Below are 23,872 nucleotides of genomic sequence, written 5' to 3'. Positions count from 1 at the left end.
CTGTAGGGCACTACCCTCTGGATCCCAAGGGACAACCTCTCCTCATCTTTCATAGTGGCTTCTAGTAGTACTGCTTGGCAAACTTTTCAAGACCTCCATGCAAGCAATTAAGTTTCATTATACTGTCTATTTATGTAATGTCTATAATAGTGAGCTAATTTAAAATAATTAAGAACGCAGTTTTATTTGTTCTGATTACCGTTAAAAGGCAGCACGCGGTAACATCGGTTAGATCAATACCTGCATTTAAGGTAGAATTTACTAAGTTTGTACTATCAGGGTTAACTCTTTACTTGCCGGTGATTAGACAAATCTCTGATGGGAAGTTATAAATATTTATTTGCTCTAAAGCTTCTGCTTTGAAACAGGACAGTTATCCCTCAGTCACATGGATCTTTCCATTAACTAATGAGAGTTGCATGAGGCCTCTAATGATCAGCATTATAATATAAGCATTTGCTTAATTATTCCACCAATATTCATAGCTTAGGCACAATATGTCAAAGCAGGACTATTATTTGCTTCAGGGGAAACTTCACTTCTTAAAAGATCTTTCCAATATTACTCAACTGCCATCTGGTTTCCTTCTGTTTCTTGGCTCCTACCAGAATCCTGGCAGCAAAAATAGTGGGGCATCCAAAACTTGATAGTAGACCATCTTGCTATTAGTAAATAATAGTCTATAATAGCCTACAAGCGAATAATTCCACTAAGTGGTTTTCATGCCATCAAAACCAATAGAGGAGACCAGTTCAATGGATGTGCTAGTCAATATCCTAGGAGAAAAGGCAAAACTCATGTTCAATTACAGCCTGAAATGCAAGGTCTAAAGGCAACAAGATCTGTCTATGGAAATTTAATCATGCCATCTGGTACTGACAAATTTTGCGAAGGGCCACTTGTGCCCTAATGAACTATCCTTACAGTTTAACTGTACACTGACTATACACTGGCATCAGGGCCCATAATGGGGTGGTCTGACCTATCAGTCTGAGCCTGGTCGGAGCCGGGATGGAGTTCGGGTCTCAGTTGGAAGTCACACCCTAAGGTCAAGCCAGAGTCAGAGTCTGAAACTATGCCAACGGTCAAGCCAGAGTGGAAGCCACACCCAGGGTCAGAGCCAAGGTCAGAATTGGAAGACATTCCAAGGGGTAAGCAACAGTTGGAGTCAGAAATCACGCTGTAGTCAAAGATGGAGTCAGCAACAGGGGTTAGGGTGAGGAACCAGGAACAAGGTGTCGTAACAGCAGCAGGGACAAGGTGTGGTAGCAGGAATAGGGAGAAAGGTGAAACAACAGGAACCAGGGACAAGGAGTAGGAACTAGGTGAGGAGGCAGGGATTTGGTCTCAGAGTCAGAGCAGCAACAGAAGCAGTGGCACAGGAGCCAGCAAACAGAGTTGGAAACTGGGGAGTTTGAGTGGAGATTGGTTGGAGGAGAAGGGAGGCAAGCCCCTGTTCCTTAGGAGCAGTGAGTGAGTTTGGTTGTTGGCTTGCTGTTTTTTATATTGGGTTTTTTTTTTAGTTTGCAGAACTAGAGGGGTGTGGTGTGCTGTGAGAGAAGCAGTCTTTGATCACAGCAAAGCCCTGATTAGGATGCAGGGCTTCCCTTATTAGTTGGGCTATAAAAGCAGCCAAGCAGCCAACCAGCAGCACAGGAGCCAGCAAACAGAGCTGGAAACAGGACAGTTTGAGTGAGAATCTGTAAGGGAAGTTTGGGGGAGGGGTATATGGTGTTCAGTTTTTGGTTTGTGTGTGGAGGGTTTTTTTTTCCTTAACCCCTTGTCAGGCGCTTAGGTGGGAAGGCTATAACAGCTACAGAGGCAGCAGTGGTAGTGACCCAAGGAATAGTGTTGGGGTTACTATGCCTGCCTAAGCCAGAGTTCTTCCATGTTTAAACTCTGTCCTTCCATGTTTAACTCTGATCGGCCTTAACAGCCAAGGACAGGAATTGGAATGTGTAAATAGCTAGTTAGCAATTAAGACCTTGTTCATTTCAGGTACCAAACAATAATGATGAGGTTTGCATGTTTCTAGCTGGGGAAGGGGTAATAAACTAAGGGTAAACAGGACCAAATAACTGTTTAGAGAGAAGTTACTAACAAGCTAGATTTATAGCCCTAGAATGATTTAGTTGCTTAAATGTATAAACATGCCTTCGGTAGAGAGGGGAGGGGGAGTAGAGGGGAGGTGGTAGGAAGGGGGGGAGAGGGGCGGCTTAGTTGTAAAATGTATAAAGAAGAGAGAAACTGTTTTTGCTGGTGTGCTCGATTTGAGACTTGCCTGTCTCCTTGCACCACTTTGAGATCTCAAATAAACTTTGATTGTTTCTCCACCCCGGTATGTTTATTGGCGTGAAGCACTCCGGGCAACGAACCTCACTGTTGCTGTCCTCGGGCCCCTGTGCCAGCAACAATAGGAGACAGTGAAGATGACTGGAAATAGAAGCTGCAGCATGTACATGATCCTGGAGCAGGTACCTGAAAAGCAGTTCGTTTGTAAGAAGTGCCACCTGATAGAGCTGATGGAAGAGAACGTCTAAGGACTGGAGATGCAGGTAGAAACTACGGTTGAGTTGCAAAGAAGATTCAAGCAGATGATGGAGGAAAGGCGACAGGAGGTAAAAGGGAAAGCTCAAGATTCGCAGATGCAAGCTAGACTGGAGAACTGTGACTATAGACTACTGGATGAGGAAAGTGGCCCATGGAAGCATGTGACTATGAGAACCAGAAAGAGGAAAAGACCAACTAGTGAAGTAGAAATAAAGCTCAGCAACAGGTTTGCTGAGTTGGAAAATGAAGATGAGGCACAGCAAGCAGTAACAGAAGGTGGGAGGGCAAGGAAGAAGAGAAGAGCAGCTAGTCCTACAGAAAAAGGGAAAGAGTCAATAGAGATAGCAAAAGTTCAGAGGCCAAGGATGATAGAAAACTGCAGAAAATTCCACATGAGAACAAAAGACAAGAGGACTTGCAGCCAGAAAGAACAGAAGGGGAAAGGCTGGAGAATCGCACCAACACCAGGAAGAGGCAGGTCTATGACTGGGGACTTCCTATTAAGAAGAACGGACAAGCCTGTCACCAGAGCTGATCTAGAGAACAAAAGGATGTGCTGTCTGCCGAGAGCTAAGATATGGGATGTTGACCTGAGGCTGAAGAGGTTCTTAATAGGAGCTGGAAAGGGTCCACTGATTGTCCTTCTTCACATGGGAACAAATGATACAGCTAGATTCTCACTGAAACGCATCAAGGGAGACTATGCCAGGCTGAGGAAGATGCTTAAAGAAATGGAGGCTAATGGGACCTGGATGGAAAGCTGAAATGGCTGCCAGATATACTCTGATGGAGGAAAAGGATAGACCCTGTTGCTTAAGGTGTAGGAAGCAGTCTAAAATAACTGGGATAGGAGCCTGGAGCGGTTGAAGGCGCTTGGGTTCACACCAACAGGAAAACCTTTTCCATTTCGCCAGGTAGGTAGCCCTAGGGGATTGTTTCCTACTGCCGAGGAGAATTTGTCTCACCGACTGAGAGCACTGGCTCTCCATGGGATTTAGCCATGGAATTTCCATGCCATGAAATGTAGAGATTCCAGGTTCGGGTGAAGGAGGCACCCGTGGTCCTGCGTGATCAGACCCAGGTGGAGGGGCAGGGCTATCGGGGCGTCTACGGACAGCTCTAAGAGGGTTATGTACCAATGCTGCCAGGACCAAGACGGGGCGATCATGATTACCGTTGCCCTGTCCCTGCGAATTTTGAGGAGGACCCGGTGGACGAGCGGGATAGGAGGAAAGGCATACTTCAGACCCTTGTCCCATGGTATTAGAAATGCATCAGCAATGGACCCCGGACTGTGGTTTTGGAATGAACAGAACTGGGGGTACTGTCTGTTGCTCTTGTTGGCAAAGAGGTCTACTTGGGGATAACCCCACTTTTGGAAGACTGACTGTATGATGTCCAAGCTGATTGACCACTCATGCACGTGGTAGGACCTGCTGAGGCGATCTGCCAGCTCGTTCCGTACCTCTGGAAGGTATGCTTCAAGCTGAATGGATTGGGCTATACAGAAGTCCCAGAGAAGAAGAGCCTCGTGGCAGAGAGGTGAGGAGCGGGCTCCGCCTTGCTTGTTTATATAGAACATGGCCGTGGTGTTGTCGGTCAGGACTGTCACACTGTGACCTTGCAAAGTGGCATGAAACGTTTGGCAGGCCAGATGAACAGCCCTGAGCTCCATCAGGTTGATATGGAGAGGTATCTTGTCCCTCGACCACAAGCCTTGTGTCCTCAGATCCCCTAAGTGTGCGCCCCAGCCCAGATCTGTCGCATCTGTTACTAAAGTCAGAGAAGGTTGGGGCTTGGCGAAGGGGACCCCTGCACAGACCACGGGTCAGTCCAGCCACCAATGCAGGGATTATAGAACCTGTCCCAGGATCATCACCACAAGGTCCAGGGGGTCTTGGTATGGACGGTAAGACAGTGCGAGCCACGCTTGCATGGGCCTGAGTCTCAGTCGGGAATGCTTGACCATGTACGTGCATGCTGCCATTTGCCCTTTTAGCTGCAGGCAACACCTGACTGTCATGGTGGGATATTGAAGCATTGATTTGACAATCAGCTCTATGGCTTGGAACCTGGGCTCTGGAGGGCTCGCTTTCGCCCGTACCGAGTCCAAGACTGCCCTTATAAACTGTATCCTTTGGGTAGGTACGACTGACGATTTGGGTACATTGAAAAGAAGCCCCAGTCTGTGAAACGTGTCCATGACCATCGTCACATGGGACTGGACCTCGTCCTTGGAATGACCTGTCAGTAGCCAGTCGTCGAGGTACGGGTACACTCGAATTTGCCTTTTCTGCAGGAAGGCACCCACCACCAACATGCATTTTGTGAACACTCAGAGGGCTGTGGACAGGCCGAACAGGAGAACTGTGAACTGGTAGTGATATTGGTTTACGACAAACCAGAGGAAGCATCGGTGCGCCGGATGAATGGCGATATGGAAGTATGTGTCTCTCATGTCGAGGGCAGCGTACGAATCCCCTGGATCCAACAATGGAATGATAGTACTTAGGGAGACCATGAGGAACCAGAGTTTGACCATAAATCTATTGAATCCGCGAAGATCTAAAATGGGTCAAAGACCCCCCTTTGCCTTGGGAATTAGAAAGTAACAGGAGTAAAACCCCTTTCCCCTTAGCTCCTGTGGAACCTCCTCCACCGCACCTACTCGAGGAGCGAACGAGCCTCCTGCATAAGGAGTTGCTTGTGAGAGGGGTCCCTGAAGAGGAACGGGGAAGGTGGATGGGAGGGAGAGAAGGAAGGAGAAGAACTGGAGGGAGTATCCCACCTGTACCGTGCGTAGGACCCAGCGGTCTGATGTTATAAGGGACCATGCACGGTAGAAATGGGATAGCCGGTTTAAAAACCATGGGAATAGATCCGGGAACTGGGTTGGTACACTGCCCTCGGGCACGCCTTCAAAACCCTTGCTTGTTTCCGGGCTGGGGTTTATTCTGGCCTTGGTTAGGCGCATTGTTCTGCAGTCTACGCCTGTTATTTCTGCCTCGCCTGCAATATGGCTCCTGCCTGGGGCGGGGTTGATACTGCCTCTGCTGCGGAGGCTGAGGCCTGAAGGGCTTTCTCTGGGTTGCCGGCGTATGCATCCCTAGCGACTTCAGGGTGGCCCTAGAATCCTTAAGACCATGCAGCATGGAGTCTGTTTGCTCCAAGAAAAGGCCCAAGCCCTCAAAGGGAAGGTCTTGGAGAGTATTCTGGACCTCTGGAGGGAGGCCCAATGCCTGGAGCCACGCTGAGCATCGCATGACTACCCCCAAGGCAATGGTTCTGGCCGCAGAGTCAGCTGAATCGAAGGAGGCTTGTAGCGAAGTCTTAGCCACCACCTTTCCTTCCTCGATTAACGCCGCAAACTCAGTGTGAGTCCTGGGGCAGGCAATCCTTAAACTTGGACACGGCCATCCAAGAGTTGAAGTTATGTCTATTAAGGATCGCCTGCTGGTTGGCTATGCGTAGCTGGAGGCCCCCAGAGGAGTAGACCTGCCTACTGAAGAGGTCCAAACACTTGGCCTCCTTGGCCTTTGGGGCCGAGGCTTGTTGGCCCTGTCGTTCCTTCTCATTGACTGCTGAAACAACTAGGGAACCGGGAGTTGGATGGCAGAACAGGAACTCGTGGCCCTTGGAAGGGGCAAAGTATTTCCTTTCTACCCCCCTAGCCGTCGGCGTGATGGAGACCGGGGTCTGCCATATAGTGTTGTAATTCGTCTGTATGGTCTTTATGAGAGGGAGCGCAACTCTGAAGGGACCCTCAGGCGTCAGGATGTCCACCATCGGATCCTCCTGCTCAACCGTTTCTTCCGCCTGGAGGCCCATATTGAGGGTGATCCTGCAGAGTAGCTCCTGGTGAGCCCTGTGGTCGATCAGTGGCGGGCACATCAGTTTCAGGACCACCACCACCTCGTCTGGGGAAGAGGAGGAAGTGAGATGCTGCCGGTTGCCCTCATCTAGACCCTCCTGTGTCCCGTCCCCCTCCCCCCCCCGCCACCCCATATGCCTGGGCCCGGCGGGGCTGACACCTCTCGAGGTGTCACAGTGCTTGGCACCACCTCAGGTATTGGGCCTGTGAGCGTCGGTTGCTCTTGGGGGTCCGGGGGCAGCCTGGAGAGAGTGGCCTCCCTTGTCCTTGATGCATCCCTGTGTGGCAACCTGGAATGGTGTTGCATAGATTGCCTGGACCTAGAGGCTCTGGAAGTGATGCCCTGCTGCTGATGGTAGGCCCATGGGGTCCAGAAGGGTCACTGACCCAGAGGAAGCATTGTGGCTGCCATACTGATTGGGATTCTCTGCTGACTACGGTTCGATGTCTGCTATAGCTAGAGCGACCGGAGTTGGCCTTGGGGTGCTGTGGAGCCAGGGAGCAGTGCCTGGCTGACTGGGACCACTAATGGTACCGGGAGTCTCAGGACTGGGACCGGTGCCTCTCACTCGGTGCTGGTGAGGTTGTCGGTGCCGTACTCCAGTGCCGGGTGACCGATGGTGTCGTGGACTGGTGTGCAGCTGCTGCAGGTGGGTTCGCCTCCGGTGCCGTAACCTCACGTTGAGTTGCAGGTGCCAGGATATTAGCAGGACACCGAGCTTGAACAGGAGCGGTGCCGAGATGGTGACCTCGAGCGGCTCACCATTGCCGGCTTCCCTCTGGACAGCACCCTCTTGGGTGGTACCGGAGGCTTCTCCCTGCATGGACGGGGATTTGGCACCAACGACTCAATGAGGTCTTTCGGTGCCTCGAAAGTGTCGGGTGTGGAGAGGTGTTGGAGGACCTCCTCCAGACATTCGTTGGCACTGAATCCGCTGGATACCGGACTCAACAGGGCCTGGGGGGGCCAGAGTCGACGGTGCCAGTTCTTGGCTCGGGCCCGCAATCTGTCTCTGTCTGCCGGGAGCTTTTTTAAGCGGCTTAGTAGCTCTTTGGGGAGAGAGCCCTCTTTCCCCTTTCTTGTGACGCTTAGTCGGTGCCAGAGAGGTCGACCGGCGCCGAGGTTGGTCATCCCGTCTCGGTGGCGGTAATTTACGGTGCCTGGGCAGTGCCAGGTCGCGCACAGATGCTGGGGCACTTCGCACTGAGGAAGCCGGGGCTGGTGGTTGTAACGCGGCCTCCATGAGCAACTTCTTAAGGCGAGAGTCTCTTTCTTTCTTAGTGCGCAGCTTGAAGGCCTGGCAGATTTTGCAGCACTCTCCCTGATGACACTCTCCCAGACACCGGAGACAGGAGTCATGGGGATCGCTGTTAGGCATAGATTTGCGGCACGTAGCGCAAGCTTTGAAACCCTGGGCTTGCGGCATGCCCCACAGCCCAAGACTGGTGCTGGAACTAGCTTCCAGACACCTGAATACAATGATATTTAACTATTTAAGAACAACTCTAACTAGAAGACTGAAAGGCTAAGGGATCACTCGCAAGCGAGAGAGAGAACACGTTCCAATGCTGCAACGACGGTAAGAAGGAACTGAAGAGGGGCTGGCTGGCAGGGTAATATATACACCGCCATAAGAGCGCCACTCTAGGGGGCTCCCCTGCCGTCCCAACGGGAGCTGCTAAGGGAAAAAGTTTCCGACGTCTGTGCACATGACGCGCACACACCTAATTGGAATGGACGTGAACAATCACTCGAAGAAGAATCTGTTGTGTGGAAGCGAGGCTCTGGTTTGAATTGAGGCCAGGTGAGCTCCAATGAACTCTATCTGCTGTGTAGGTATCAGGGTGGATTTTTGGAAATTTATTTGCAAGCCTAGAGTGCGGAAGAAGGACATGGTAAAGTTCATCGCTTTTAATGTCTTGTCATAGGAGCTGGCTTTGATAAGGCAGTCGTCTAAGTAGGGGGAAAGTATAATTCCGTGTTTGTGGAGGTGGGCTACAACTACAGCTAGGGTCTTGGAAAGACCGAATGGAAGTACTCTGTATTGAAAATGGTCGTGTCCGTGTGTGAATCGCAGGAAGCATCTGTGCGCTGGATGAATGGATATATGGAAATAGACATCTTGTAGGTCGAGGGCTGTGAATCAGTCCCCTTGTTCCATCGCAGGTATTATTGTGCCCAATGTAACCATCTTGAATGTTTGTACATGTACAAGCTTGTTCAGTTGGCATAGGTCTAAAATAGGTTTCCCCGCCCCGCCTTTCTTTTGGGTCAGAAAGTAGTGGGAGTAGAACCCTTTTCCCCGATGTTGCATCAGTACATGTTCCACTGCACCTAGGTGGAGAAGATGAGCCACCTCTGCATGAAGGAGATGCTGGTGAAAGGGGTCCCTGAAGGGAGACAGGGAAGGGTGGGCGGGGAAGATAGGAAACGGATGAAGTAACCTGATTGAACTATTTCCAGGACCCAGCAGTCCGAGTGATCTGTTGCCAGACATGGTGGAAAGCCTGGAGGCGGTGGCCAAATGGGCAAATAGGCGGCAGAGTCAAGGGGTGGTCGTGCAGACCCCCAACCAGCACTTCATAATTGTTGTTTGTTTCCTGATGACTGGGAAGTAGTTGGTTGCGCCTGCTTTTGCCTGCGCCTAGGAGGTCTGTTGTGGTTACTTCCAGTCTGGACTGGAGTCGGTGATATTGTTGTTCACGGGGCCTTTGATAAGGTTGATACCGCTGTCTCCTGGGGATGGATGGGTAATATGCCCAATGTGCACAAAGTGGCCCTGGAGTCTTTCATAGTGTGAAAGACTTCATCAGATTTTTTTTTTTGGAAAAGAGTTCATCTTTGTCAAAAGGAAGATCCTCCACTTTGGTCTGCAAATCTTTGGGGATACTGGATGCAGACAGCCAGGAAGACCGGCGCATCACCACTGCAGTGGCAGTGGTGCGGGCTGCTGTATCTGCCATGTCCATCGATGCTTGTAGGGCTATCCTAGACACCAATTGACCTTTGATGAGGACTGACTTAAAGTCCGCTTTCCTGTCCTTTGGGATATGGGAGGCAAATACAAAGAGCTTGTTGTAGTTGTCATAGTCATAGCTTGCAAGGAGGGCAGAATAATTTGCAATCCTAAATTGTAGACTGGAAGAGGTATAAACCTTGCGGCCCAGGAGGTCAAGGCATTTGAGGTCCTTGTCTTGCGAAGTGGGCCGATAGTGTGGCTACTTTGTTGTGTGTGTCACTGCATCCACCACAAGAGAATTGGGTTGTGGGTAGGAAAATAAGAAATCAACGTCCTTCGCGGGCACGTAGTATTTATGTTCAGCTTTCTTGCATGTTGGTGGGATGGATGCACAGGTCTGCCAAAGATTATCAGCTGGTTCTAGGAGAGCTTCGTTTATGGGTAGTGCAATCTTTGAGGGTGCAGAGGGTTGGAGGATTTTGAGGAGTCTATGTTGTGTCTCCTGGACTTCCTCCAAAGGGATGTCGTAGCTGAGTGCCACTCTCTTGAAAAGTTCCTGGAATTGCTTAAAGTCGTCCACATTTTGTGTAGGTGGAGGCATGAGGGTTTCCTCTGCAGCTGATGGCGAGGCAGGAGCCGGTAAATCCGGGAAGAGTTCATAGTTCTCTTCAAGAGGGGGTTCAGGAGCTCTAGATGTTGATGAAGCTGGGGATATAGGCGTAGGACGAGCTTTCAGTCTGGTAGAAGGGGCACAAAAAGGAGCAGTGGCAGGAGCCGACCACGGGTACCACTGAAGCCAGGACACTGGGTAGGAAAAGTTGGGTCCCAGCCACTGGGGGGACACAGTACAGAAACTGAGACTGGTTCTTATGATGTGCCGTGTCCTAGGATATGTATGGCTCCGGTGGAGGGGGAGACTCAGGCGGGAAGAACGCTGCCTGCTGCTGTATGTCATTCTCACTGTCAGTGAAAGTAGCCAGGTCAAGTGGCGAGAGCTGCTGTTCAAACAGTGAGTGCTCCATGTCTAGGAGCGGAGAGTCAGGTTCAGGGACCACAAATATATCCTGCTGGTGCAGGAATTGTTGCTGCTCCCTAGGCTGGTGCGCTGCGGAGCATGATGTGTGAGCGGCAGCCCGGAGTGATTTTTGCTTGGCTTTAGTAGGAGCCACGAGACGTTTGTAAGAGCCCCGCAGAAGGTCTGAATCTGCTCCGGCGGGGGTGGTGAGCAGGCTCAGTGCCAACGTTTTTGTTGGCACCGGGGTGGAATGCGCTGCCGGCACCGGGTCCATCATCGGTGCCGGCAGGACCGGTGCTGAGGAAAGCTTCCCGCTGCGAGAAGTCGGGTCCCTGCTTTTGCGCCCCACGTAGTTGCTGCTGAGGAGCTGGGGCGGTCAGAGTTGCCTGCTCTCGGCGCTGTCAGCACCAAGGGTAAAGACTTTGCAGGAGATCCTTTACCCTTTTGAGTGTCTCTGAGAGGAGACATTAGGGCTTCCTGCCTCTTCATGTGAGAGGGTGAAGCCACACTCCCGGTCGGTTCTGACTTGGCAGGGGAGCATGAGGGAGAGGGTTTACTGCCCTTCTCCATAGGCGGCTGGAGAGCTTTCTCCACGAGAAGCATTTTTAGCCGCAAATCTGTCATGGCAAACTCTAATTTTTAAGTTGGTACAGTGGAGACACTTTGCAGGGACGTGTGTCTCAACGAGGCATTTGACGCAGAGTGAGTGCTTGTCAGATTGCGGCATAGACTCCTTGCAGGAGCCACATTTCTTAAAGCCTGGAGACTCCAGCATAATGAAAGTATGAGCGGCCAGGGAAGTCTCAATGAGAGACTAACTTGAGGGGGGAACTTTTTTTTTTAAACTAACAAACTATGCTAAAGGAAAGGGAGAACTGGGAAATGACTAGCTAAATATTTTTATTTTTCTCTGCTTATTTCCTACAGTAACCAGGGAAGAGATGAGCACTGCCCCAAGTCCCGCCTTCAGCCAAGGATGGTTGCGAAGGAACTGAGGGGGGTGCAGGACGTGCGCGCTCAGGCAGACCCTAACGACACCATGAGACAGCAGCTGAGCGTGTGCAGCCAGACCAGACACTGCTACCAAAGATCTCGGATCAACGGCGCCAGGACACACCATCACCTGGATTGGAGCACCCACCGGGACAGCACTTGAAGAAGAACCAGCTTGACCTTCACATCTCATATTGTGTTTTCAAAGCAGGCAATTAGATACGATGTGATTGAAAACACTGAAAACATCATTTTATAGCCACTTCTCAAAATATAGCCACACTTAGAAATGTTCTCCCCTGCCTTCATTGATTAAAAACAAAACAAATGGAATTTAAACAAGTTTTTTTAAAATCGGTGACCTTCTGAAATTCCATATAATTATGATGGTGCAGCAGCACCATTCTAGTTAAGGTTGTATCATATCTTCTGTTTAAAGGTCAACCTTTCTAAGTCCTCCAAAATCAACATGCTTAGTCAGATTCCTTTGAAATTTGGTGTGCCTCTGGAGGGTACAGGGTAGGATTAGTAACCCAAAGATGGGGTCACTTGAGCCAGGGGTTAAGGAGATATAAGCCTTAAAAAAAAAAAAAAAAAACATTTTCCAAAAAGTTTCTAGGTGAAGGTTTTTTTGTAGAGATCTAACTACTGATGTGATCAAGGTCAAAATAGTCTCAATCTGTTGAGTTTTACCCAATGTAGTACATGGTATCCACTAAATTTTTGGGGACACAAACTGAGAAAGGTATTTAAGAACACGTTCACTTCTTTACTCGTATAGATGTGCACTCTTGAAGGATTCCGCCCTTTCATGCTTGCCTAGGTAGTTCAAGAGAACGTACCAATGCCATTGTGCCAGTGATCCCGGCCACTGACCTTTCTAGTTCAAGCTTTTGTACACCTATGCAATAAAGATTTAACTCATGTTCCTTGCTACAAGTTGTCACTGATAAAATACAACTTGTTTTCATTTTATGGGGAGATTTACTGTGAACACAGCATAATAGTCAGCAGGTGAATTAACCAACATTTTGGTTCTATTGGATGGGCAAGAGCTGAAAATAGAGGACTTGGGGAGAGTGAGGGACAAGAAGAGGTGTTGCAGGTACAGAGGGGACAGGAAATTAGGGCAGTTGGTAGGCAAGATTTGAATTGGTTGTTTGAGAATATTATTTTATTTGCCCCGAGGGGGGGGGGGAGCAAGTGGCCACTTCCTGATCAAAGGGCAGATTAACATGATGTTTCCAAAGACATATAACACGTAGGTTTAGAACTGACAGTGCAGGTCCCTTGTTCTCTGAGGGAAAAGAAGGTGTGTGCTGCCAAGGTTGCCACAACACGTGGATTCTGGGTGATTCTTGGATCACGAGAGTGCAGAAGTTTGCAGGACAGCAAGGAGTACACTAGGACATGGAGATTGCTGACTACAGACTGATTTGGGTGGAAAGAGGTGGCGGGCGTTGGCATCATGTTTTGCCTAGTCTGCAGCACGTAACCAGTAACTTAAGACATTGTGATCTACCAGACATTGCTGTGATTCCATTAGGCAGAAATGATCTGGGTGTACACCTCACACAGTGTATGAGAGCAGACTGGGACCACATCACAAATTTGTATTTATGAAATGCTATTGTTTTCTGTGATATGGCTAAGTGTCCGCACAACTGGTACAGTGTCAATATGAAAATCATTAATAAGTATTGGAAGAACATTAATCAGGAAATGGGAGTGTTCACTGTTGACCAAAAAATGTGTAGTGTGTCACAGAAAAATTACAAGCTCTGACACCTCGCTGTTTTTCAGATATGTAGTCAATCTATTGGATAGGTGTCAGAAGAACTTTCTGCCAAACATAAAACTGTCAGTATTTTGGAACAGAAACCCTGTCTGTGATTTCTCTTGCCGGCCCTGACACAAACTCCACCCTCCAACCATTCTGAAACACAACCAGGAATACCATTCCACTGTAACATGTTGTCTTTAACTCCAGGCTCTCCATGTGAGTTGGGTTATTGTGAGTGGGATGGGGGAATAACTGCAACGGAAACAATTTGTATATCAGGGAGTAAAGACTTCAGGAAGATGCATTTCCTGCTTAAGGCAGGGGGTGGATAGGTACAGTAGTGGGAAGGGGGCCAGGTTGGAGGGGGGAATTAAGAGAATGGGCAGGGGCATGGCTGGAAAGATGTGCCAAAACAGGGCTGGTGTGGCCCAGCTGATCGGGGGGGATGGGAGATGGGGGAAGGAAGAGGGGGCTGGTTGGCTCAGTATGCAAATTGCAGGACATGATGCGTATAAGATTACTAACTCCTACCAACAATATATCTTTGCCATTGATTTCCTGTATTTTTGAACCAGAAAAGAACTCACTAATGCAGAGTTAAATTTGTTTGATGGTGTCATCCCCTCGCAGAAAGCTGAGTTGAGCAGAATTAAAATTTCTGAAAACCAGGAAATGCAGAGGTAAGGTTGGCCATGCCCTGGCTTTTAGAAATTCGGGTTTTGCTCAACTCAACTTTTTGCAAGTGGACAACACACTAACAAGCAACCTGAACTCTGAATTAACATAGGTTTTTGCCTCTGAATTACACATAAGTTTGTGACTACTCTATGTGATTAAAAAGAGCAAAATACAGTCATCAAAAATTCTGATAAAATGCACTTCTACTGCAAATCTTTACCTAACTCCCAGATGTATCATTTTCTACATGTTTAGAGATACACAATGAATTATTTAACACAGCAAATTCTGGGATTTTCCAAAGGGAAAGAAAAGCATTGAATTGGGAACACTCCTCCTCACTCCCCAAACAAATAAAAAATCAGGAACAGCATTTATTTTGCCACCATAAATGTAAAAACCAGGCTTCCCTCCACCTCCTAGAAGTACAATTATTAAAAATTAAAAACTGCATTTCCACAGCAAAAAAATGTCAGTTCCTACTAGACAAGTAAAGAATTCTACATCACAGGCAGTCTGGTAAATCTGAAATTCTTCATTACTTCTTAATTACTGCCTTTTTCACTGGCACATTTTGCAAGGAAATCCTGAGTGCAAAGAGTTAATTAGCTGAATTTCCTACCCCAAAACATGAATATTAGCAGCTACAGGGAGGAGTTGCCCACAAGAAACTTTAGGGCTTTAGGCAGTCCTGATGTCATAATTATATCTGTGTCACAGGACTGGCCTTTAAGGGGTGGGTCAGGTGCCCAGCCTACCTGTGGCAGGCTGAAGGGAAGGATCCAACCCAGCTTCACCTGGGGATCATTAACTAAGTAGCTTGAAGGCAGTTAAGTAAGGAGCTCCTGGGCCTAATAAAAGGCTTGGGAGTTTTCAGCTGGAGACAAGGCTCCTCAGAAGAAAGGAAGCTCAGGAGGAGAGGAGAGGCGCGATTAGGGAGATTAAGCCAGGCAGAAACTGTGCTCCTAAAGCAGGGAGAGTGAGCAGATTACAAAACTCTCTAGGCAGCGTGGCCTGTGAGAGACCCTAAACAAGCAGGGGAAATACTGAAAAAAAAAAAAAAAAAAAACAAACTCTAGGACAGTGTTTTTCAAACTTCGGGTCACGACCCAGTACTGGGTCGCAGCATGTCAGGCACTGGGTCACTCTGGTCAGCACTGCCAATGGGGATGTTAAAAGTCCGTCGGCGGTGCTGCCCAGCTAAGGCAGGCTAGTGCCTACCTGTTTCAACACCACTCTGAGCCCTGGAAGTAGCCAACAGTGGGTCTGGCTTCTAGGCAGGGGGCCACAGGGCTCCGCGCACTGCCCAAGCACCGGCTCTGCACTCCCATTGAGTTTTGTCTGAGCTTTGAAATAAGAGCCTATAAAACCACCATACAAGTGCTCCTTTCAGAAGGCTTTATTAAAGGAAGAGATATTGCTGTAAAGTCCAGCGTTTGGCTTCTCTTTGACCAGACAGTTGAAGTGACCTCATTGTTGCTTCACCAAGGGGGAAATTGAGGCAGGACACACTCTTTTATAGCATATGATCTGATTTTAAAACTACTGCTAGAGTTTCTACCTACATTAAATTGCTCTCTTTCTTAATAATGCTTCTTTACAACGTTAAATGTATTTGTCTTAGGCCCCATTTATACTGGGTAAACAATCCATCTTAGATGGAACTTGGTTATAAAACCAGAATCAGCGTTACTGAGATTTAAGGTACTTTTCCTCGTCAGTGTGGACTAGACACAGATTGTTGGAAATATTTTTCCATGATGGACTGAAACTAACTATGAATTTATCATCACCTTCCGTGCTCAGTGCTCAGTGACCGTTTTAAAACTGCGCTAAAACAATGGAGGTAACCGGAGTTCACTCAGGATTTAAACCTTTTTAACTGAGCTCAGAATCTGGACCTTTGGTGATAAATGGTTTTTGCAGTTAGGTTTAAACAAGCTTTTTCAGATCCTAATCAACCAGCAAAAACCTCTTAAATCCATGCAAAACTGAACTTCATTTTAAAATGAGATCAGGTAATTCAATGCATTTTTCCATTACAGACTGGGGCTTTGTGATAGTGCAGTGTAAGCATTAGTGAAGAAGTCCAATAAAAGGGAAGGGAATCAGACTTATGAGGAATTTGGTACGGGCAGATAAATATACATTTTGGTACTAAGCAAAAAAAAATTGTAATTGAAGAAATGAAAGCAAGACATACTTACCACTTTCCATCTTTCTTTGACCAAGATTCCCACACTGAGGATGTCTGGCTGCTCCCCTCCCCCACTCATTGCAATCTCCAGATGTGGTGGAGCTGCTATGATGAGTCTCTGTCAGTACAGATCACCCAGCTCCCAGAGGTGGATTCCATTTAACCTGAGGCTAGAGAAACAAATAGCAGCACATCAGATGTCATTAATTAATGCAAGGGCCCCTAAGCATCAGTTGTATTCCTAATATAACAGATTTGAGCTAGGCCATTCTGCTGTAGAAAAACTAAATTTAGAAAACTTCCAATTAACAGAAGTTTGACTAAAAAAATCTCCCCCTTTTTTTTTAAAATGGGTTTCAGCCAACTCTACCTGGAACTAACCCAAGTCTAGCTCTAAAATGATATTTAATGGACAGAAACCATTTTAAAGGTGCAAAGAGCCAAAAACAAAAGCTATATTCTGTAGCAATCAGAATACACTGGGAGTTTGAAATGGTTATAAGTCACCATTAAATGCAAAAAAATTGCATTTAAATGCAACTTTAAAGTTGCACAATTAAAAGTCACACACAAAAAAATGGGGAAATTAAAGAAGTTAAAATTAAAATTAAGAAGTTACAGTACCTACATTGTTGGACATTATGTATATTATGCCTCTGATGGGTGTGTGTGTGTGTATTTTTTTCATACTTTTATTTTTCTGGCTAAATGTGCAGTTCAATTTGTACTGTTTAATATTATACATACACACACACACATATATATATATTATTAAACAGTACAAATTAAACTGCACATTTAGCCAGAAAAATACAAGTATGAAAAAAATTCTAAGCATGAACAAGGCAGCCAGTTTAATTTATGAATTTACTGACTTTTGGTGATCTTATCTTAGATTTTTATACAGTGATATAAATGTGGTATCTTGAAGCCCAGTCCAATTCCCAATTAAATCAATGGCTCCCGATATGATTAACCACGATGGGCTAATACAGTGGTTCTCAAACTTTTGTACTGGTGCCCCCTTTCACATGCCTGTGAGTACAACTCCTCTCATAAATTTAAAAAAAAAAATTTTTTTTTAAATATTTAACACTATTATAAATGCTGGAGGTGAAGCGGGGTTCAGGCTGGAGGCTGACAGCTCGCAACCCCCCACGTAATAACCTCGTGACCCCCAATTTGAGAACTCTTGAGCTAATATGTTTTTAAAGTTGATAAATTATGGGCTTGTCTACATAGTTATAGTATAGTTATACCAGTTTAACTCCCCCAGTGGACACACCTATTCCAGAATAAGAATCACACTTTTTTTTTTTGTTTAGTTTAAACCCTTCCAAAGATCATCCATAAGCTAAAATAAAAAAAGGCCCTCTTATATCAGAATAACTGTGTCAACATGTGGAGTTACACCAATATAGTTCTGTGGTTTAAATTCACACCTTCGCTTACACCAATATTACTTTCCTTTGTAGACAAGCCCTCTGTCTACCTGAGGTGCAAAATTATGTTTACAATTTTTAAGCACAACCTATTTCATAGTCTAAACTTGCCACTCCTATATATTGTTAGGAATGAAGAACTTCAAAAAGCCCTCACAAAACTAAGTGATTGGGCAACAAAATGGCAAATGAAATTTAATGTGGATAAATGTAAAGTAATGCACATTAGAAAAAATAACCCCAATTATACATACAATATGATGAGGGGGGGGCTAATTTAGATACAGGAAAGAGATCTTGGAATCATCGTGGATACTTCTCTGAAGACATCCACACAGTATGCAGTGGCAGTCAAAAAAGCAAAGAGGATGTTAGGAATCATTAAAAAAGGGATAGAGAATAAGACGGAGAATATCTTATTGCCATTATATAAATCCATGGTACGCCCACATCCTGAATACTGCATATAGATGTGGTCTCCTCATCTCAAAAAAGATATACTGGCATTAGAAAAGGTTCAGAGAAGGGCAACTAAAATGATTAGGTGTTTGGAATGGGTCCCATATGAGGAGAGATTAAAGAGGCTAGGACTTTTCAGCTTGGAAAAGAGGAGACTAAGGGCGGGATATGATAGAGGTATATAAAATCATGAGTGGTGTGGAGAAAGTGGATAAGGAAAAGTTATTTACTTGTTCCCATAATATAAGAACTAGGGGCCACCAAATGAAATTAATGGGCAGCAGGTTTAAAACAAATAAAAGGAAGTTCTTCTTCACACAGTGCACAGTCAACCTGTGGAACTCCTTGCCTGAGGAGGTTGGAGGCAAGGACTATAACCGGGTTTAAAAGAGAACTAGATAAATTTATGGAGATTAAGTCCATTAATGGCTATTAGCCAGGATGGGTAAGGAATGGTGTCCCTCGCCTCTGTTTGTTAGAGGGTGGAGATGGATGGCAGGAGAGAGATAACTTGATCATTACCTGTTAGGTTCACTCCCTCTGGGGCACCTGGCATTGACCACTGTAGTCAGACAAGATACTGGGCTGGATGGACCTTTGGTCTGACCCAGTATGGCCATTCTTATGTTCTAACACATGTTGTTGTTGTGCACATTTAACTTCTTAGTATTTGTTTGAGGTTTTGATTTTTTGTTTGTTTGTTCTTAATAGAACAATGGTAATGTTCCCAATTAGGCTTTGAAGTTAACTCCTCATTCAGATGAATGGGCACATGAGAGCCAGTTCCCACATTTGCTGCTACTATGGTTTGGCAAGAGAATTTTTTTAAAAGGTTACAGAAAAAAGATGGAATTTTTTAAACCCCTTCCTTGTTCATTACAAGCTTAGAATTTTACTCCTGGGGGAATTCTGCACCACTGCACGTGGGCAGAATTCATGTCCCCCAGAGATTTATTTGCTTCCCTGCAGAAAAATGATTTTCTGACAGGGAAGCAGTGGGAAGCAGCAAGAGCAGTCACGCACCACTCCCTAGCTGTGCGGGTACATGGTTTCAGGCACCCAGAGCAGCTGGCAGAGAGGTAAATCACTGCAGGGCTGGGGACACCCCAGCCAGTGGCTACTACCCTGAGCCGGAATCAGCTGCTAGTCCCGGATGGGCTGGAGAGGACAGGACTTCCTCTTCCCCTGCAAGGAGTGGCTGGGGCTGTGTCAGACCCACCCCCAGAAACCTCCCCCAGCTGCAGGAAGCTCAGCATCCTCCCCTGCTTCCTGCCCCCGTCGCTCCTCAGCTGCAGGGGGAAGGGTCATTATGCACGGGAGTTGCTCACCCATCCGCCCAACCTCCATGCATCTGGACCTCCCAGATATGCCCACCAAGCCTCATTCCGTACACCCAGAACCCCCCTAGCCCTCCATACCTAAATCCCACCCCACTGAATCTCAACCCCTGCATCTGGAGCCCCCCTGCACCCAGACCCCCCCACCGTCTCCAGATCACCACCCTGACAAGCCCCACACTCAAACCCTCATACCACTGAGCCCCCAACTAGCTGCACCCAGACCCCTACCCCACCAAGCCCCACTCCCTCAGCACTGAGACTCGCCTGCTGAGACCCCCCACAACCAGACCCCTCTGCTGAACCCCAACCACTTCCACCTAGAAGCTCCTCCAGAGTCCCATTGCCCCTGCATCTGGAACCCCCCCCCCCCAACAAGCCTCTGTGCATCCAGATCCCCCCACACCTAGACCCCCTCAATGAGCTGCCTGCACCCAGATTGTCCCACACAGAATCCTCCCACCCCACCCCTGGATCCCCCCCCCCCCCACACTGAGCCCTTCCACACTTGGATCCTGACTAGTTGAGCCTGTCTGCCCCACACCTGGTGCACCTAGTGCAGAGGGGCAGGACTCCTGGGTGTTTCTGGGGCAGGTCCAGGCCTTGTGCTGTGTCACGGTCGGGTGCAGCCTCACCTCTGAATCTGTGTCCCAGGGGTAGGGAGGCTGCAGTGTGATCTCTCACCTTCATACTGTCAGTTGCATGTGCCTCCCTGATTCAAGTGGTCTTTTCAACAGCCCCAATAGCCTTGTCTACATAAGGAACCTTTTACAAAAATTTTCCACCACTGCTAACATGTTTTCAACCGTACTTGTACAAGCAACCTTGAGACCCTAGCATGGAGCTTTTTGCTTTCAACACTGTCAGTTAAACTTACTCTAAACAAGTCTAAGGCTTTGTCTACACTGGAATATGTCTGGATTAACAAAAAGTATGAATTTAAACAGGATTAAGTCCCTGTGTGGATGCTCTCACTCAGAAAAAAGTAGTCTTAATTTTGTTTAATTTAATTCAAGTGAATTAAGATAAAACGAATGAAGGCTACTTTTATTCAGGAGTATCCCCACACAGTGATTTAATCTGGTATTACACCCACAGAGTAATGCCAGTAAATTTTCTACTCCCCCATTAGAAAAGGTCATACTGAAGTTATGTTGAAAAAGGATGCCAGAGCCAGAGAGTCATTTGTACTAAGGCTCCAATGTTACTAACCAATGTTACAAACAATGGATTTTTTTTTTTTTTTTTTTTTTTTAATAAAAGCTCCATAATGTAGACAAGGACTAAACAGGTCAGGGCTGGGCAGAGAAAACTTGTAATAATGTCATAAAAGGGGCAGCGCTCCATTAAATTCTTCTCAAATTAGATGCCCACTGAGCAGTCTCAGTGATTTTTCATTAACTTTAAATCTTTATTCTTCCCCCTTCAACACACGAAGCAAAGTAAATTATCCTTACTACGCAACATGCCCATGCCCAGTTTGAGGCTTCAGTTTTGCTGTCTGCCCTGTTCAAAAAGGCGTAGTTCAAATTTCTTTACAATGGGGAAAGTATTCCATTCACTGTCCCGATAACCCCAAAATAGCAGTAAGTATTTTGCTCAAACTTGCAAATAAAAATTACTACTTGACAGACACCAACCATGTCAGCCTAAAATTACTAAACTGTGAAATTAAGGTGTTATGAAGCAAGCAGTTTTACAGTTTTATATGAATACTGCTACCAATCCTGACTGAATACCATATTTCAATTACAATTTACCATATGTATGATAATTAAGGCTACATTTATGTCACGAGGTCATGGAAGTCACAAAGAACCCGTCGCGCCGAATTACTCACCAGCGAAGACCTGGAGCTGCCTGTGGGAAACCCATGCTGGAGCCGCAAGGTAGCAGGCGCCCCCCAGCGGGCACAGGGAGGAGCGTCACCTGGCCGCCACAAAACGAGGGTGGGGGGAGCAGGAGCTGCCACTGCAAGATGCACGCAGCGGAGCCCGAACACCCGGACGTGCTGGAAAGAGCCGAGTGAGTGCTCAGGGGAGCGGCCGCTCCCCCCCAGGCACGCTACTGCGTGACTTTTACTAAAAATAACCATGACAAAAATCTTAGCCTTAATGACAATGAACCTTTCTGAGTGCTGAACTCTGTTCACACTCTGGATCCTGACTGCATTTAATGCAGCATCATTAATTTGCATCAAATGCACCACCACCAATATGTACAGCCATAGAACTATACACGGTACACCTTTATATTGCTGCAGATACATTTGGTGTTACTCCTGATCTGTCAAATACAATGGTATTAAGTTGTCTATTTTATGGCCAACAGCAATAGAAGTTTTTCCACATGTATAGAATACCTCAACACTGTTTTGATAGGACTAATTCTATGGGCAAGAGGTCTCTTTTCAACTGATTTAATGATAAAGTAATAACTAGGGCCCTACCAAATTCATGGCCATGAAAAACAAACACCTCACACACTGTGAAATCTGGTCTTTTGTGTGATTTTACTCTATACTATACAGATTTCACAGGGGAGACCAGCGTTTCTCAAACTGGGGGTCCTGATCCAAAAGAGTTGTGGGGGACAGGGGGTTTGAAGGTTATTTTAAGGGGGTCGTGGTATTGCCACTCTTACTTCTGCACTGCATTCAAAGCTGGGTGGTCGGAGAGTGGCGGCTTTTGGTCAGGCACCCAGCTCTGAAGGTAGCACCCCACCAGCAGCAGCGCAGAACTAAGGGTAGCAATACTTCAACCCCCCTACAATAACCTTGCGACCACCCCACAACTTCTTTTTGGGTCAGGACCCCTACGATTACAACACCATGAAATTTCAGATTTCAATAGCTGAAATCATGAAATTAACAATTTTTAAAATCCTATGACCGGGAAACTGACCAAAATGGACTGTGAATTTGGTAAGGCCCTAGTAATAACACTGTTCAGTATTAAAATTCTCTTGAAGTATAAGATGACCTCTGATAAATCTTGTAAGTGAATGAGCCAAATGCAATGCAACATATGACTATGCAATGAACAACAACTTTCCTCTAACACACTATTTAGACTGCAGAATAAATTTAACTTGGGAATACATGAATTTGTACAAAAATGCAATGTGCATAAGGACTCAAGATTTCCATCCACCTTTTGAAACCAGAATTGCATTAGTCATTCCAAAAAGGTAGGATATACGTCTTTATTATATCATCATCATAGTGGTCCTGATTTTAGTCTTATATTTTAACTCTGAATTACAAGCCCTAATGGTTGTGAAGAAAACCTTCTAAATGAGAACAAAACATAATTAATGCAATCTTGTGTCTTCCTTCCTCAAGCTCACGGGTGCAAAAAGCTCCAACTGTCTCCTATTCAGCTGCCAAAACCTCCAGCTTCCCTTTTGGCAACTTCTGCATTACAGTTATGTTGTCACTACAAGAGTCTGTCGCACTTTCACAGTTTGAGGACAAAGTTAAATACATTGAATTTAGTATCAAAACAACACTAATTTAAAAAAATAAACAAGAAAGCACAACATACACTTGAAGCCACCACACAATTTCCAGTTTGAAATAGAATTCAGCAACAAAATGTTCCAAACCCCCCCCCCCCCCCCCCACACACACACACAGAAGGAATCCTTCTAAAGCAGGAGTTCTCAACCCTTTTAGAATCATGCCCCCCAACCTTTAAAAAGACACAACAAAAAACAATCTTGAAGTCCCTCTCTCCCCCTTACAAAACGGGACTTTTCCCGGTAATCTAGCTGGAACTGGAGCCATTAATACATTGATTCCAATACAGGGGATTCTACTTTAAATAAATTAGTCCTTTGATCTTGCTGTCTAACTGTGCACAGGCTAGGATTTAAAAGCACATACCTTAATATCCAAAAAGTTTTCAGGGCAGTATTTCTCAATTTCAGCATCAAAGAGTGATAGTTGGTGTTGTGACTCCAAGCACCAATGCCTCACTCAAATTTAGCTCGGCCTCTCCACCTTGGTCATGACAGAGTGGTGGCCAGACCAAATTAGAGTGAGTGAGAAGGCTTGCCACTTAGAAACTCTTAGAAACTTTGATTTACGCCTTCCCCCAGGTTGAGAACTGCTGTTCTAAAGAACTCAGGTTCTGAGTACTGCTTGACAGAGTCAATTGCTTGCTCATAAATATAAAAAAAACCAAAACAACTGAATCTGGATTTACTTACAACCAAGAGTTACTTCCAAATCAAGCAAACTAACGTGATTACTTATTAATCCCAAAAATCCACCTAAAGAGCAAAACAAAACAAAAATTAGGGCTCTCAAGTGATTACAATTTTTTATCACAATTAAAAAAATTTATTGTGCTTAATTGCACAGTTAAACAATAATAAAATACCATTTAAACATTTTTGGATGTTTTCTACATTTTCAAATATATTGATTTCAATTACAACACAAAATACAAAGTGTACAGTGCTCAATTTATATTTATTATAAACATCTGTACTGCAAAAAAGCAACTTCAGTTCACCTCATTGAAGTACTGTAGTGCAATCTCTTTATCATGAAAGTTGGGCTTACAAATGTAGAATTATGTT

General features: G+C 46.1%; 1 protein-coding gene across 2 annotated transcripts in view; it reads right to left on the bottom strand.

Moving 5' to 3' along the window:
- TTBK2 (tau tubulin kinase 2) overlaps positions 1–23,872 on the bottom strand; it is a 230,002-nt gene that overhangs the window by 168,399 nt on the left and 37,731 nt on the right. For both annotated transcript variants that reach the window (XM_054028672.1, XM_054028673.1), the window contains exon 2: positions 16,058–16,217. In XM_054028672.1, coding sequence (XP_053884647.1) covers positions 16,058–16,126 — 69 coding nt within the window. In that variant the 5' untranslated portion in view covers positions 16,127–16,217. The remainder of the gene's footprint in view (positions 1–16,057; positions 16,218–23,872) is intronic.

The sequence above is a fragment of the Malaclemys terrapin genome, chromosome 4 (assembly GCF_027887155.1).
Source record: "Malaclemys terrapin pileata isolate rMalTer1 chromosome 4, rMalTer1.hap1, whole genome shotgun sequence".
In the NCBI taxonomy this organism is placed as follows: domain Eukaryota; kingdom Metazoa; phylum Chordata; order Testudines; family Emydidae; genus Malaclemys; species Malaclemys terrapin.
The sequence above is the reverse complement of the archived record's forward strand: the minus strand, read 5'-3'. Positions and strand labels throughout refer to the sequence as shown.